Source organism: Hesperophylax consimilis, chromosome 15, assembly GCF_061612785.1.
Source record: "Hesperophylax consimilis isolate HC1 chromosome 15, BYU_Hcon_1.0, whole genome shotgun sequence".
NCBI classification, from domain to species: domain Eukaryota; kingdom Metazoa; phylum Arthropoda; class Insecta; order Trichoptera; family Limnephilidae; genus Hesperophylax; species Hesperophylax consimilis.
Genome location: NC_142850.1, coordinates 8,557,779 through 8,576,613, shown reverse-complemented (window position 1 = coordinate 8,576,613; position 18,835 = coordinate 8,557,779). Strand labels below are relative to the sequence as shown.

The window sequence follows — 18,835 nt, the reverse complement described above, 5'->3', positions numbered from 1 at the left end:
TTTATTACAACTTTTTACAGATTACAACTTAGACCATTTATACAATAACAATAAACTTACACATTAAATCGCCTAATACAAATTATTTCTACCTAGTAGCCACGTTTTCAGCAAATATCTGACTCTATTTGGAAATTCGCATTTCTTAATATTACCAGGTAGCATATTATATATTTTAGGCACATTATACTCAAGGGTTCGCTGTCCGTATTTATTGTTATGTTTAGGTACAAGCATGCCTTCATTCTTTGTGAACCTAGTATTGTGCCCATGTTCAACTTTCCTCTTATACTCAGAGTCAGATATGTGCTGAATTAATATTTTATACCACAATAAGGCCTGCACCGGCAAAACTGTTAAATTTTGATACAAAAGTGAAATGTTTCGTCTTTGCGAAAAAATATTTTTTTTAACTAGTAATTTAACGATAGAATTTTGTATTGATTGTGCGTAATTTAAATTTGTTTTGCAAGAATGTCCCCAAGTGGTTATTCCATATCTTAAAGTTGATTCCGCGAGTGACATGTAAATAATTCTTAAGGTATTCACAGGAACGAAACACTTCAATTTGTATATTCTACCCACTATCGCCCGCAGCCGTTTACAAATTTTGTGTATTTGTATGTCCCATTTAAAGTAGCAATCAACAGTCACGCCCAAATAAACATATTCGTTTACTAGCTCAATCGTTTCGCATGAGCAGGGCTGCACAATATTTTGATGGATGCAGGTAAAGTTATGAGAAATTATTTCAGGCATGATGGAAACTTTTGCATGTGGAGATCTTATGTGCATGAGTTTAGTTTTTTTTGTATTTATAATTAATCCTACGTCATGACACCATTTAATCAGAGATATAAAGTCTTCTTGCATATATTTAATCGCAGTATATAATTGTTCATCCGATATGACCAGTGCCGTGTCGTCAGCATATACAAAGTGTTTAACATGTGAGAATAGTTTACTCATTATTGATACAAATATTATATAGAGGGTGGGTCCCAAAATTGACCCCTGCGGGACACCGGCGTACATTTTTTTTTTCCCACTCAGTTTTTCAAATATTTTTACACAGATATGTCTATTAGATAGATAATTTTTAAATAAATTTAGTAGATTTCCTCTGATTCCTATTGCTTCTAGAATATTTAATAATTTTTGCGGATTAATTGTGTCAAACGCCTTGGAATTATCGATAAATAATACTAAAACATGCATTTTTTTATTTAATTCATTATTTACATAATTCGAGAAATCCTGTAATAATATTTCAGTACTCTTTTTCTTTTGAAAGCCATATTGATTTTTGTCTATAATGGAAAATTTCTGTAAGTATTTGTTTAATTTTAAAGAAATATATTTTTCAAAGATTTTTTCAAGTGCAGGCAAGATACTGATAGGTCGATAGTTTCCTATCTCTGAGTGTACTCCACCTTTGTAAATAGGTCTAATTATAGCACACTTTAGATCATCAGGTATTTCTGCTTGAGTAATAAGTCTATTTACTAAGTGCGTAATAATTGGGGCTAAAATATTTATAGTTTAAAATAGTTGTTGGAAAACAAATAATAAAAAATATATATTTTTAAAGATTTATTTATTATAAGTTTGTATTTACATGCATTTCATTATAATATAATAAAATTATATACAGAAAATTTTCCTAAATTTATTTTTAATTATACTTAAGTTTAAGATACCTCTAACCACTGAACAAATGATTCTTAGAAGTGTGATCTATTCTGATTTCAAAGAAATAACATAACACCTTTCGACTCTTAGGACTCAGATGGATCAATGAAATTGATTTACTGTTGTAGAAAGAATCTCGATATTTGAAAATGTTTCATCAATTTCACCAAAAGTACTAAAGAATTGAGCTCACTTCGGGCGGATTTGCCCACATCACACTTCCATTACATTATCTCTTCAGTGCCTCAAACACACTGAACTTATAATGGTAAAATAACTTTGGTAACTTGTTAAAATAATAAATAGATTAATATTTATGTAATTGTGTACTTATCTATATTTTACAAAATTGCAGTGGATAAATAATTGAACTTGATATACCGAATATAGTTTTAATCTTGTATTGGCTTATAACTAATTTGATATAAAAATACAATAATTTAGATAAATAATTATTAATAAAACATTCAAGATGCTATCTCGCGTTTTAGGTGTGCTTGCTTTTATTCGTGAATTTACAAGATAAAATAATTACATTCAATAGTTAAAGTTAATCTAACCCTAATAAACATCTTCAATCATATCTTATTTACAAAAACAAAATAATAATTGAAAAATATGTAGGTACTTGAGCTGTTCAATTATATAATAAGGAATTATTTCAAAAAACAAACCCAAAAGGTTTTTAAAAACATGAAATTTAAAAAAAAAACTTCTTTTAAAGATGCACGCTATGTGTGCAGTTAAGTTATGAACAAACAGAGAATAACACGAGTAGTGCTTTGTTGGTGTGTTTCGTGATTCAAATATTTCTCTAATCAATGCTTATATTTCCAATACAAAACTGCAGGAAGAAAAAATAGTAAGGTTTTTTATCAAGATACTGTTAAAAATGTGACTACACGACCATTTCCTAATAAAATATTAGTTATTCGGAATATATCTGAACACGTGTTCAACGCATTATTTTGGAGAACACGTGTTCAGAATTTCTCATAACTTATTTGTGCTTTACTGACAGTTTGTTATAAAATTTGTCAAATCATTCATTATAGGCCTCGTGAAAGAAAAACCTCCTAGATCCCTAGATCACAAGGCCGGGACACTCATTCAAACCAGCCTTCTAATTTGTTTGGGATCTTACAAGGAGAATTCGTTTAATTTTTTTTTTTTAATTTATTCTTGTTTGTTAAAATGTTTTTGTCAATTTAAAAAATAAATAAAAACCCATTTTTGGAGGTTTTCATACAAGTTAATAGGCTGATTTGATTCAGTGTCCCGGCCTTGTGATCTAGGAGGTCTTGATGTAAGTGAGATTGGACTATTAGGCTATCTGAAACATTTGTTTCCATTTTAATTTGTATGGAAAGCACTTTTAGTGTTATTCTTTATTCTATGCAAACAAAGCTTGAATAAAATATTCCTTTGATAAGGGTGTTTTCATTCTGCTGTAATGTTTTTTTTTATGATTTCAATTATAATTAATATCCCATAGGTAATATAATCCGTCCACAAAGTGAATGAATGTCTTCCAAAAACTTTTTAACTTATACGGATTTGGTTGGTTAATTGGATGGTTTTAATTACTCATAGTATTAATTCACCCAGCCTACACCATTAAAAGTTTGGCAAACTATTGCATGAACAATGTTACACATAACAAAACTTTTACAGCTTTTCTTCACTCAAAATTAACTTATGACTTTATTTAGCAATGTTACATCTTCTATCATAATGGTTTTTTATTTTTTTGTGAAGACCACAATTAAACAGAATGAAACATAGATACTGGAAACAAAGGTAAATGTGGTATTGGCATGGGAGCATGCCGACTGTCACCCATCATGACTTACCCGAACGGACTCCTCACAGTGAAAAATTAACACACCTTCGAAAAGTTATAACAAAAACTAGGTTTTATAGGTTACGTTAGTTTTGTAGGCTGTTTTTTAATTTATTTTTCATCACCTTTAATGATTTTATTTCACTTATCGAAGGTGTGTTGATTTGCCACTATGTTGAGGTATCATGGAACCGTTAGAAACAATTGACGAGCGCCGCTGTGCGCATGTATGAGTGAACGATGATGATGACACTTGTGCGCGCGGTTTTGTATAACATTCTTTATTGTTCATAGCCCATCTCCATTGTTTTCATTATCATTGATATAAAACGGTTCCATGATAATTCAACACAGTGACAATTCAACATTATTTTAAAAGTGATATAAAGTTGTAAAAAGCAATGAACAAAACAAACATATAAACCTAACTTACTTAACCTAGTTTTTGTTTCATCACTTTTCAAGACTTAATATCACCATTTAAAGGGATGTTGAGTTGTCATTTTGATTGAGTTATCATTTTGATTGAGTTATCCGGTCACCGTATGAAACATGCTTTGTAGAAGATTTTTTTCGAGTCAATGAATTTCTAGCACTCTTCGCTAAGTCAGATAAATTATTATCAATGAGAAAACATGTCATTAAAATTAGCATATCTTTGATATTCACTTACATTTGTACCTAAATTATCACTTTTAACAATCCTTCGGCGTTAATTTATCGTTCCAGCCCGGCCATTATTATTAATAATAACTTTTACAGACTGTCTTTGGATTATTGTAGGGAAAAATATTCATAAATCACCGCCTCTGACACCATTTTTGCGTTAAAACATCTTCTTCAGCAATATGATTAGGCTTGAGAAGGGTATGAATAAATTTAACGACGAGGCCGCCGTACCTGGAAAGAAATTGTTTCATTAAAATACGTTGGATTCAAGTAGCTCCTTATATAGGTAATGAAGAACTTCAGATTCACGAATAAATTTAGCATAGTGTTCGTAAATTATTAAAATTATACATTTTACATTATGCGCTACTGCCTTGTTTTAATAATGCTAAGCTAGAAGATTTGATTACAGTATAAGCAAGGTAAAAACGTTACAAAACTTAACAAAACGTAGCAAAACGTAACAAAACGTAACAAAACGTAACAAAACGTTACAAAATGTTACAAAACGTAACAAAACGTTACAAAACGTTACGAAACGTTACAAAACGTAACAAAACGTAACAAAACGTTACAAAACGTTACAAAGAGTTACAAAACTTTACAACTGTTACACGAAAAAGGTTTTTTTGATGTGAATCGACGTATTGTAGAAGTCATTCATCAGAGTAATTTGTATTTTTTTCAAGAATTGAAAGCGTTGAATTTCACGAAAATAATTATTTTTTATTACGTCACACGCCATTTTTTACCAACATTTATATGTTTTAAGTCAAAAACCTTCAGTTAAATATTTTACTACAAAAAATAAGTACCTACGGCTTCATAAATATTACAATTAACAAAAATAATTCAAATACTGTTGCTTTGGAAATAGGAGTCAAAAATATTTTTGTATTCCTTCGACATTAACCATGAAACAATGTGTAGACATTTGGTTTTTGAAGAGTTTTATTTTTATGAACAGGTGAAATATAAAAAAAAAGTAACAAATAATGTACATTACAAAAAAAATGTTAAACTGACAAAACTATATTTAAAAATTAAATATAGAAAAGTGCACCGTGTTTTACGTCCTTCTTTAGAAAGTTTTTTTCTTGTGATAATATATATTTTAAAACTATTTGGAAAATGTGTTGCATGCTCAGTTTTTCACTATACTTAGTGTGTTAGTTTATGCCTGTCAATCGAATCTTCTGTAAGTAAGACACATGTCTGGTGTCAGGTGAAAATAATTTTCACAAACGTTTTGTCAATCGGACACAAAGAAAAAGATATCTCTATTAAATTTAATCGTTTAATAATTTTAAAGATTAGAAAGTCGTAGATTATCGTGACAGAGACGTTAGTGGGACAGTGACAACATTACACTTCCGATAACCAATACTTTTCATAGTACACTATGAAAAGTATTGGTTAAAAAAGTGACATATTTACACAGTCAATCTATTATCTAATTTTACGTAAAAAGAAATAAAAAAAATGTGTTCGAATTGATGAATAAAATTTTGAACATTGTGTAGAATTGAGAACTAAAATGTGTAAACGTTTGTTACGCTGCGTTTACGCAAACGGCGCGAAATTCGCGCGACTTGCGGATGGTTCGATCTCATGATTCTTGGTAAGGCTAACGCTTTGGCTCGCAATACACAGAGTTCGCCTTCTTGTTTGATAATGCCTTCAGGTAATATTAACTAAACAGCAGAACTTGTTAAAAAAATAATCTGTTTTTTTTTGAAAATCGAATATTTTAACGTTTTGTTTGATTTATAATTAAAATGTGTGAAAGTATTTGACCTGAAAATTAAAATGTATGAACATTTCTTCGAATTTACAAATGAATAGAGTGAACATTTTATGTTCAAATTGATAGCTAGAATATGTATATATTTAGTAATTGAAAAATGAAATCTGTGAAAATGTCCGAATCGACTACCAGAATTTGTGAAGATGTTCAAATTGACTAATAAAATGTGTAAAAAGTTCTAATTGAAGTGTGAACTCACCCCTAGAGCTGGGCCACTCCAGTTTCTGATTATGCAGCGGCATGGGCGAGATCAGGTTGACGGTCGTGTCGAAGGAGCGCGCAGTGTCCGCGATGCTGCCCAGCATGGCCGTGCAGCGCACAGCGAGCGTGCCAGCGCCGCGTCCCTTGAAGTGCACCTTGGACAGGTAGATTCTCAGCGTGGAGGCGCTACGTAGCATATCGCCATCCCGCAGCTCCTCCTGTGTCGTGATAAACTCTTTCTGAGTCACCTGCGGAAAAGATTTTATTGTTTACCAACTGAATTAGTATAGTATAAATCAGCTGATATCCATGGGCGACTAGACTTTTTCAAACTGGAGAACTATTATTGAATAATTCAGTATCATTTTAATGTTTGGACAGGTACTGTTATGAATTACCCAAATCCTCCGTTAATCAAGCATTCCCACGACTACAAATCATAGATGACACGCCACCACATCGGTCACAAGGCCAAACAGAGTAGAACATGCCTTGGTCACGTGTAAACACAAAGATTACCAATACGGTGCGATTGACAATGTAGAGGGGATCATGCAAAATCATGCTCATAAAAGCAATGAAAAAGCTAGAGTCGAGAAAATAAATAGGAGGTGGATACAGAGACGAGGGGAGGCGGGAAGACGCTAGACCGGAGGACTTCTCTTCAGTAAGAACCCGAGAAACAGGAGCGTGCAGACTCGAGACGCTCTGCTGCCCGCCGGGTTTAACCACGCATAAGCGGCGAGGCCGAATGCATAGTTATTGCAGATTTACTCTACCTATAGAGAGATAGAACCACGCTATGAAGACTTAACGAAAACATCACGTCAATACCTGATCAGTAACCGGAGCGTCCCATCGATTTCACCTAATGATACCTATAAAATAATCACACAGCCCGTAACTTCCAGTCTAGAATTGTTTAACCGAATAGTTTTAAGATTATCCCGTATCAGTAATACCTATAAATGGTGTTTTTAATTGAGATAATTTCTTAGGAGATGGCCAAAACCCATCCTGAGATTAAGAGTCTTCAAAATGGCTACCGGTAATCATACCCGAGAGAGTAGCCGAGGTAAATATGTTTATGTTTTTAATATAACCTATATGTTAGCTTCCAATAATCTAACTTTCTCTTAAATAGCGCAAATAGCACATTAGATGACTTTTTATTATAACAGTACTTACATATTTTGTAGAAAAGAAATATTTTTTTCTGGTACTAATTTTGCCTCTGGAAATATTTATAATTTGGAAGGCGGGTATGGGAACCACCGCTTCGGAAACCGTTTATTGGTTAACCTACTTCTGCCATGGGTGGCCATAACTCCAAGTGGTTTTATACGTTTGGTTTTGTTTTGTTTTTGAATCTTTATTTGGATTTACGCAAATTTTTTTATACATCTAGTAGGAAAATATAGAAAATACAAAAAATACAATGTACAAAAAATAACAACTACATTTTAAGAGAAAAAGATAAATACACAAAATTACATTATATAAGATATCTAGGTAAAATAATATCGGTGATTATGTTCAACAATCAAAAATTATTTTTTAGAGGCACTCGCACAGTCTAGGTGTTTCAGGAATCTTCGACAGCGCGGCAATTATGCATAAGCGGTAGACTCGAACCTTCTGGCGAGTTGTCGTAATATGGCAGTACGACTGCGCGATCGTATTGTTGCCGGTAGGTTGCTTTGTTTTGTTTACTTATTTCGGCTGCAGGTACGTAACTCGGGAGTATGTACTAAGTAGGTCGAGCGGTTTATTATTAATTAGTTAATCTGGATTCTTCTCGACGCCACACATATAAAGCACATGTCCTACGAAAAGTGGTAAGGCTTGTGGCTTGGCAAATGTGCTCTGGTTCTTCGGGTAAGGTGTGTTCAGTTCTTGGCGGTGGTATTCAAGTCCGTCACTTCAGTACACACTGCCCCTAGATTCCTACCCACTTCTCGTAACTTTTTCCTTCCCAGAACTTCCTTTCTTGAAAATCACCTCCATACAGCATCCCCAAAGATGACGTATGGCCTGAGGAATTTTTGTTGTCATCATTCTGTCTTGGGTTAATGTTAAAAAAAACTGGAATCTCTCTCGTAGAGCCTGAATTTGGTATTTTTAAATCAATTAAAATATGTATGTTTATAGGTAAATTATATAACGAAAATATTCATTTTAAAATACGGCATTATTAACGACTATAAAGTACCACCCGGCTTCGTTTAGGTTTTAACACACCTGCTAGAGATCTTTTTTTACATTAAATATATATATTGAATCTTTAGATCTTTAGATTTTTCATTGCTCATATTAGTAATGAGCTGAAATAATTATGTGAACAAAAGCTCATAATTAGAGTATTTGAGCTTAGAAAAACGAAACAATTTTCTGTTTCATATTAAAAATAAGGTTTTCTTTGAGATAATTTTGTATTTAATTAAATTTATATACATAAACCAAAGTATAATAGTATACATTTGAATGAGATCGTCTGCTGTTTTATTTTTATTTTATGAAAATGTATTATTATTATTATTCTGTTTCATATTTCGTTTGGATAATAAGCAAAATCTTCTTCTTTAGTAAAATGGTTTATTTAAGAGTTATTAATTAGTTTTATTAATTTCCAAAGAACTAATGGTACAAGGGCCATTTATGTACTGGATAATTATTTATAGTCATAGTGAAAATAATAGAAAATATAGAAAGAAAATAAAACAATGCATAAGTACTAAGTAAATGAAATCAAAGGAAGAAGAAAAATAAAAACCAAAAACCTTTTATGCCGTTGCCTCGTTAAAATATACACAGCTAAATCATTTAATAAGTAGAGATTTAAACTTTAGTAGGGACATATTAAAAAATAAGTAACATTAGTGGAACAGTTACCATCGGTGTGTAATCTATTTTTTAACTGAATTGTAGCCTTGAGGGGGTGAAAAATTACGCTATAAGTTAAAACTCCAAATTGCTCGCGATACAATCCCATAACGAACCGTCACACATAAAAAGATGGTGTGCTATAAATGTGGGCGTGGTGACTATATGAGCTGTGATCTGCTAGTCAGGCAATATTATGCGACTAATATTCATACGGTTATTACCTACGGTAGGAGAAGGGGTCAGAAGAATTTACGGAGCACCGTAATTACGCAGCTCTCATCTGTCAAAGTGAAGGCTCCCATACAAAGAAATGATATTCCGCGGCAGTTCCCCAATTGATCTGACCCCCTCTTCTGAGGAAGATATAACGTAGTTTGTCAGCCCAACTTGTAATACGTACATACCACGCCCAATTTATGCGCGCATAATATAGGGTAATGTGTCTTAGCCCTGAAACAGTGGCATAATTGTCACAATTATACATACTAGATTGAGTTATGAATTATTGAAGTTACATGCAGTACAATTCATAAAGTGAATGGCAGTGCTGAAGCACCTCCGCGCTTGCCCCGTGGACGTCACACGCTTTTAGGCTAATATCTTGATACAATCCAGTATTTTCAAAAAATTCAAATCTTAATATAAAACACAATTTACCTTTAGGACGACCTTATTGTATTCCCAATAGTTAATAAACTCCTTGTGGAATCAATGAAATATTTATAAAGTATGAATATTTTGATTATTCACACTTAAACTATTTCAAAACCCAAAAGGGCCTAAGGCGATTTGAATTTGTTTGCTGTATTATATTTTGTCGTATCGATTCGCCCACCTACGAAAATACCTACGTAAGTTATAAAACCGTATGAATAATACGTAGTTTCGCAACTGACAATCGTAAGAATATTTTATTTACGTGAATGGGCCAGAGTGCTGAATCACTATGCACATATTCCTTATATAATTTCTCAGAAAATGTCCTACTGTGTGTCATGCGTAGGGAAATTGACACATTACGTTGGATTGAAGTGTCAATTTTCTATGAATTACGGATGAGGAGGAAAATAAGTTTACTTCGAATGGACATTTTTAGAATAGCAAACATACAAGCACCTAGATTTTTTTGTCAGATATTTGCAATGTCAAACTTTTTGTGATATTGTTCTTTTGTGTGGAAATGGAAAACTTTTAAAAAATTTTACAAGTTTTTATATTTGTTAAGTGAGTCTATAGTATAAGTATTTAAAAGTTTTTATATTGTTAAGTTATTCCATTTTTTTGCCTATCTATGTGGAGAGATATCGTTTTTTCCCTCTCGATAAATTAGCAGGCCTTAGTAATAAAAGATTATTATATATTAATAGAGTGTTTTATCGATTTGCCTAGCTAATATATCTTCACGACACAAAGAATTTTCGATGTAATACAAAAGATTTACGAATTCGTAACAATCAGGAAATATGTCAATTCATCACGATTTTAATCGGAATTGCAAATAGTTTGAAAAAATTCTTAAAGACCAAGCAATAGTCATTTTTCTCCGTGTACCTACTAATTTATGCAGTTTAAAAAAGTATGAAAAAATAATTATTGTAAGATAAGGTGATCATTATAGATTATAACGATGAAATTACATATTAAAAAAAAAATTGTGAAGTTGCTAACATTTTAGATCATCAGTAAAATGCAGTATTAACTTACAATGAAGATTAAATTATGATATTATTAAGGCGATGAACTACATCGTGTAATATTTAGAATCGAGCCGCTATCAATAACACACCTTACGTAGATGGCGATAAGGCTTAAATTCCCGCTTCACACCATCCACCTGTTTTGATTTATGCAAGAAAAAAACATGGCAAAAAGTGCCTTTTATTTTATTTTGTGGACGTTCAGGCAATATAAAATATTTAAATATTTTTCCATCATTTTATAAATAACTTTATTTGCCACATTATACAAAAAACCATAACCGAATGGGTTCGTAAGTAGGAGATTTTGAACTTAAAAGCAGTTTTCATAGGCATATGCATTATTTTTTTCTGAGCTTATAAAAACACTTATCTAAAAAATACCTCAATTATTTCAAAGGCCAGGATGTATTCTACTCGCAGTATTTAATTAAAGCATCTGAAACATTTCTAGGCAACCAAATTTTCACACCAAAAACACATGATTTTAAATTACTACGTAGTGCATCGCCGTAACATACATTGATTTGAAAACAAGTGGAATCTATAAAACAAATGAGATACATTGTATCTCTACGTTTCGATTTTTATTATTGACTAAAAAGGAAATTAGCCACATTTTTGTTTGAATGAAGAAAAAAAATATTTATCAGCTGCAAAGATATTGACAAACCGATTATGTATAAGTTAGTCCATCCGCTCACGGGGTAACTGAAACTAAACCGAAACTGGTTGCAAACTGGCTGTCGAGCTTCTCTTACGGCGCTACTAAAGTTTACACTTTCACAAATTTTCTAAGCTTTTTTAACCATAGAATGAAGAAGAACACTCAGATGTCATCTGTCACCATCATATTGCATTAAAAAATGTCTGCAGAATCTACTGATGATGAAGAATCCTTTTTTTCTTGCATAATCAGGAAGCCTGAACAAATATAATGTTTTTCTGCTCGGACATATCGTAATCTCAGCTCTTAGGCATAAACAAATTTTAAAATTCTTGAAAACTGACATATCTGTGGGCAACTGAAACGCGCTGGCGATTTGCGAGGGACTGGTTACTTCACCGTTGAAAACTGATAGCAACTTGAGTTTCAATAATGAGAGGCGCTACTGCGTACTAATTAATATCTAGTCAAAATTTGTTCCATTATTAAAACGCGACAAGCGGTGCGCGTAGACCTGATTCGGTAGTTTTAGTTAAAGTTTTAGCTGTACCTACACTTTCTATTGTCTTTCTATTGTCTCCCTGGTTTAAAGTGTATACAACTTTGTAACAGGTGTTTCTCGATATCTGTCTCACTAGGGTACACAGGTGTAGTAATGCAGGTGTAAGGAAAGAAAAGGGATGGGAAATGCCACAGACTTGGTCTGTCTTAGTCTTTCTTCGGGTGGTCATATCACGCACACGAAACAATTGTTGATTATTCTATATCGCCCGGAACGCACGTCTTTTTTGTCGCGCTAAAATTTTGTTTCTGTTTCCTATTATCAGCGCTTGATAATTAACCGAAATGGGTGACAGTAACGAAATTTTGATTGGGCTTCACCTACTAACGAAAACGATTGAAAGTTTGAGTGACAAAATGTTGTTTTTTGAAAGGGAACAGAATTCCCTTAAAAATTTACTGACAACGTATGTCGGTAGTGTTAAAATGTGTACATGTACATGCAGTGTCTTTTCGTCGAACGCCGCAGGTCCGATCCCCCCGGACCCGCGCGTCTTGCCCGCCGCGCCTGCCGCCGCCGTACTAGCGGTCACTACTTTACTACGCTCGCCCCCCTCCGCCCCGCAGCTCCCAACGGGGCCCAGCGACGTACAGACAAACAGAGCGGCTAGCCCACCGCCTGCCACAACCCAAGCTGCCTTAGTCGGCTGCCCCAACGCTCGTAAGATTACCACGAGATCTGCTACAAAAAAGGGCAAATCGGAAGTAGACCCTCAACCTGCTACAACATATGCTTCAATGGCATCATCTGTTCCAGATCCATCGGTTCCGATGTTCGGCCCATCTAAACCGAAGAAGATGTCAACTCCCGTTGCCCAACCTACCGATACTATAACATCGAAGACTGCAGAAACCGATACAGCAGAATCCAAATCGGAAACAGAAGCCTATACCTCCACTTCGGCTAACCCCAATTGGCGCCGAGTCACGCATAGAAAAAAAAGACGACCAGTACTTCATGGTACCGCGACTGAGCATAAAGGCCTCATAGCCGTTGAAAGGCGCAAGTATATTCATGCCTGGCAATTCGATGTCAACACTACGGTCGAGGATATTGTAAATTTCCTTCTCAATATAAACAAAGAAATTGTTTACGATGTTGTCAAATTGACAGCCAAAGCTGACTACGCCTCTTTCCGGATTGGAGTCCCGGAATCGAAGCTTTCATTTTTTATGGACCCGAACATATGGCCAAATCATGTTGCATTCAATGAGTGGTTTTTTCGGAGAAACGTTGCAACCAATGATAAAACGAAACACTCTAAGAGTGAGAAGTAATTCTAACCTCTCTATCTATTACCAAAACGTTCGAGGGCTAAATACGAAATTGGCAGTATTTAAAAACAACCTATTTGCTCGAGATAGCTTAGATTTAATAGCAATCACTGAATCGTGGCTGAAACCAAGTGTGCATAATTCAGAGCTATTTCCAGAAAATTATGTTGTCTTTCGTCGTGACCGCCTCACACGAGCGGGGGGTGTCGTCCTGGCTGTTCGTGCTGATTCTGTAACCCATGCTGAGAGGATTTCTTCAATGGACCTCCCCGACACTGAATCCCTGTGGGTGAAGCTATCCTTGAAATCTTCAACTGTTTTCGTATGTGTGATATATGTGCCACCTCGTTCTTCAACTTCGTTATACTACAACATGTTCGAAAAAATAGAAAGTAATTATAATCTTCTCAGTGACAAAAATATCTTAATATTAGGTGATTTGAACCTCCCTTCCTGTAACTCCAATATTGTGAACATGTTTAACTATTTTAAATGTTTCTACGGTTTGCAAGAATATAACTTGATATGTAATGATTATAATAACACTCTGGACATAGTTTTATGTAATGCCAAGGATCTTATAAAGTGTGTTGAGAAATGTCATGACCCTATTACAAACGAGGACAAGCACCACCCTGCTTTGTCTATAAGTATTAGTGAAACTCACACAGGTGTTGCAAATTCATGTCTAAACCCAAGTCCAATAGAAGTTCCCTCCTATCATGGAGCTAGAACCATAAACGCATGGAGATTCAACAAAGGAAATTTCCACTTATTATATGAATTGCTTTCTGAATGCTCATGGCAACCGGTCTGCCAAAGTTCAACAGATATAAATGCATTATGTACAAATTTTTACAATTCAATTTACAATATATTCGACAAGTGTATACCCATTTCCACACCTCGCACTACGGCACACAGAGTATATCCTAAGTGGTACACCAATAGTATTATTTCAAATATTAAAATTAAACATATTTTTCATAAGCGATGGAAAAAAACACGTCACAACTTGGACTATGCTAGTTTTTCAGCCTATCGCTCCATCGTAAAACATGAAATCAGTGAAGCTTTTAAAAATCATTTAACTTCAATGGAAGAAAAATTATCTATCGATCCCAAACAGTTTTGGAAGTACATTAAGGATCTAAAAAAATCCAACAACTCATTTAAGTCTATGATTCTTGACGGAGAGGAATTGACTACTGATGATAAAATCGCAAATAGTTTTGCGACCTTTTTTTCATCTGTTTACAAAAATGTCCAACCAACTCTCAATATTGACTCTACCCTTCACACTGTACAGATTGGGCCCTCATTCGACCTGGTCAGTATTTCAGAAAAAGATATTAAGGAGGCACTCTCAAATTTAAAGAAACCTCACTCCATCGGTCCTGACAATATTCCAACATTTATACTAAAGGGTTGTTCCGACCTTTTAATACCACCATTATGTCATCTCTTCAATGTTTGCCTAAAAAACGGGATTCTCCCAGACATCTGGAGATTAACTAAAATAACCCCTATCTACAAGAAGGGAGATAAACGCGATATCCGGAATTATCGACCAGTTGCCGTTCTATGTTCCATCATGAAAATATTCGAGAAAATTCTACATAAATATATACTTAATCACGTTAATCCAATTCTTGATGACCGTCAATATGGTTTTAGACCCCAGATGTCAGTAACATCAAACCTCTTATGCATCTCAGATTTCTTATCACAAACTCTCGACAATCGGGGACAGGTGGATGTTGCTTATTTCGACCTGGAAAAAGCATTCGACAAGGTTGACATCGACATTCTTCTAAATAAGCTAGCTTCATTTGGTTTTTCCAAAAGACTACTCTGTTTTTTTGCTTCATATTTTCGAAATCGTAGACAGTTTGTTTATTATAAGGGTTCCAGTTCTTTGGAATTCACAGTTTTTTCTGGAGTTCCTCAGGGGTCTATCCTTGGACCACTTCTGTTTCTGATTTTTATCAACGATATTGGTTCAGTCATCACACATTCGCTGTATTTACTATTTGCAGATGACTTGAAACTATATCGTTCAATAAAAAACCATCTTGACTGTATTCTCCTTCAACGTGACATTGACTGCGTCTCAAACTGGGCCAAAATAAATGGCTTGAACTTCAGTACACCCAAGTGCAATATCGTCTCGTATACAAGATCAAAGAAACCGCATTTATTTGAATATACAATCAATGAAATTATTCTCCAACACCTAAATCAAATCAAAGATCTAGGAGTTATTTACGACAGCAAACTAACCTTTCACCAACACATCGATGATTTAATAAGCAGAGGATACAGGCTTCTCGGCTTCGTAATTAGAAACTCATATCCGTTTCGTAACACAAAAACACTGACGTTATTATATAACACACTAGTCCTAAGTGTACTTGAATCAAACTCGATCATCTGGGCTCCACATGAATTAACATACACTTTACGCATTGAAAGAGTCCATAAAAAATTTTTAAGGTTTTTATTCTCGCGGCTCTATGGACGTTACCCTTGGCTTTACCCATCGATTTATATATTAGGCATGACCAATTACCACTCCCTAGAGACACGTAGAGGTATTGCTTTGCTTAAATATTTTTTCCAACTAATAAACGGTCACTTATCTAATAATGAGATACTGGCCCAATTAAATTTTTTTGTACCAGAGTCTCACTCTCGAGGACGTCATCACAATCTTCTATATAGTAGAGCAAGCCGCACTAATTTATTAATGAACTCACCTGTGGGGAGAGCTACGTGCTTTTTGAATGCGGTAGATAAGAAATTAGATTTATTTTTTGTGTCCTATAGCGCATTTACGAGATTTTTGGCATTGCATATACACTGCATAAATGGTACAATTATAACGTCTTAGGCTTTATTACCTGTAATTGTTATAAATAAATGTACAAATTATATATATAAATAAATAAATAAATAAAATAAATATTATCCTTCAGGAAGTCTAGCACGGACGATCCATAAAGCCCTATTTCAATACAATGTTAACTAAATTCGTCGTCTATGGTCAGTTAGCGATATTTGCGAACACGGACAATGATTGATAAACAATATTCTGACGGCTGATGAACATATTATAGCGAGTCCTCCGTAGTATCAGATAAGCTTCGGTTAGCTGTTAATATAGACAACATTAATATACACGAACAATGTCATTATTTATTCAAAATAAGTGGCTTATTAACGAACGGAGTTGAACTAACGAAGCTCTTAGAATTGACAAAATTTGGGCGAAATTTGTTTATAAAACAAGTTGTGATTATGACCTCATTAACCAACCAACTCTTTTTTTTGTGACAGATAAATGCGGATTGCCAATAGATATTAAGTTAAGTATTTAAAATCAAAATTGTCAATTTATTAATATTTTTATACAACTGTACGACGTTTGACGTTTCGGAATGTCAATTCATGACCTCCATTGTTACCAGCATTTCTTATTTATTGCATTATCAATATCGATCTGACTATCAACAGCGCGACTTTGCTCGTAAAACCGGTGTAAAATCATCAGTAGTTACGCCCATCGATCCGATATTTTCGATTATTATCGATTTCGGAACTATTTGTCCGACAAAACTTAAGCAATACACAGCTTACTCTAAGGTCAGCAGATCTAGATGTTAGTAATCGTCTAATCGAACTTTCTAGGCCAAATCGAGCCGTTTACTATGACAGCTCTTTTCGTGTAACAGGCCCGCTCATCTGGAATAGACTTCCCTCAGCTCTTACTAATCTCCGAATTTAGCTGAATTTAAACTTGCTTTAAAAACAAAATTAGTTAAAAAATCTTACCATTCATAATAACTTCTTTTCAATATGTTATAGTAAGCCATATTCTAAAACTTCCGGCAATTGTTTGGTTTCGGTTGCCTCCATATTGTACCTTTTTAAAATTTCTGCTCAGAAGATTCTCATTTCCGAGCACAAACTGTCTCCTGTTTTATATTATGTTTTAGTTTGAACGTTCTTGTTTTGTCCTGTCCTGCTGTTATTGTTATTCTTTTTTTGTCATCACTTTGTATAAAAAGTATATTTAGTGTTATAATATTATATCTGTATTGGGTAAGGCACACTGTGGGAATAATTTTAAGAACATAACCACTAATAGTGAATTACCGTTTTTAAGTTTTTTATAGTAAAGCGCACTTGAAGTGAAATGACACTTAACTGCGCTATATAAATGCCATGGTATTATTATTCAATGTGGTGGATCCCTTGAACAGTATAATGATACAATAATAACACAAGTTCACAACGCGAGAGTTGGCGAAATACGAAATATTTTTGCGGGTTTTTCCAATTAGACGGCGCGCAAACAACGTTCAAACACTTGGGTGGCTTTCAACAAATACAAGAACACCGAGGGTTGTCTGTGGTTGAAAGAATTTAGGAAATCGAAGGGATTACGAAGGAAATACGGGCGCATATTTTTAATCAATTAAAATTACAATTCAAACAAATTAATTTATTTGTTGATGCCAAGCTGGCGCAACTTAACATCGTCTTAATTTTCTTAAGGCAAATACATTTTTTGTTTGAGAGTGATTAATATTTTCTTCAATGATAATTTAATGATAATTTGAGGTCCTTAATCAATAAGTTATACCACCATTATCATTTTTTAATGATATACTAATGTTTACAAGATAAGTTAAGCTCAATGAAAAACAAATTTATTATTATTATAAGCCAGAAACAAGTCCATCAAAATTGAAAATAAATTTCTGATTGCCGGTCAGCTGCGCTAACCACAGCATTTGATTTTTTATCAGAAGGTTTTCAATTTGTATGGGTATTTCAGGCTAATAATTATTGCATAGTAATTTTTTAAAATATATATATATATATATATTTGCGCTAAGCTTCGATTGACCCCAGACCACAGATGATGATGATGATATGAGTGTAGTGGCCAAAGATATTAGAAGAACGAGATGTGCTATGAGCAGTTCATACTGTGTGGAATTGTTGTGCCCAGTGTCGCCGGTTTTGTTCACCAATACTACTGCACACCTTCGCTTACGCTAAGGTATCCGCACTAATACATAGAACAGATTTATGTGCGTACACGTCCCGATGGTATTCAAAGTACCCTAATTAGGTAGTACTCCGCCTACGGTCCGGCGGACAGCAAAGCATATCTCGTTCTTCGAATATCTTTGGTAGTGGCGATATTTATTTATACTAACCTCATCTCCATTGAGGTAGAAGGAAAGCTGTGAGGGCATGGTAGAGGGTGCCGACCTGCACGTGATGTTGAGCAGATCCCCGATGGAGTAGGATGACTTCAAGTTCTCCACCTGTGGTTCCTCTGGAGGGAAGGCTGGGAAAAAAACAGAAAGTCTCATTATTACACTGCGGTTCAAACGAGGAAAGCTGTGGTACAAGAAACAGATTTATGTCACCAACTATTTTTATGAGTCGCTTCCAATTAGGTATTCGACGGTTTCCGTGGTTTAGTGGTAACGATCCGTGGCTACGAATTCGGAAGTCGC

At 34.2% G+C, this 18,835-nt stretch overlaps 1 protein-coding gene across 1 annotated transcript in view; it reads right to left on the bottom strand.

Moving 5' to 3' along the window:
• Nucleotides 1-1,580: 1,580 nt before the first annotated feature.
• LOC149417277 (uncharacterized) overlaps nucleotides 1,581-18,835 on the bottom strand; it is a 110,975-nt gene continuing 93,720 nt past the window's right edge. The window contains exons 5-7 of the mRNA XM_089639970.1: nucleotides 18,530-18,663; nucleotides 6,211-6,460; nucleotides 1,581-4,435 (exon numbers count right to left, since the gene is read on the bottom strand). Of these exons, the coding sequence (XP_089496096.1) occupies nucleotides 4,362-4,435; nucleotides 6,211-6,460; nucleotides 18,530-18,663 (458 nt within the window). The 3' untranslated portion in view covers nucleotides 1,581-4,361. The remainder of the gene's footprint in view (nucleotides 4,436-6,210; nucleotides 6,461-18,529; nucleotides 18,664-18,835) is intronic.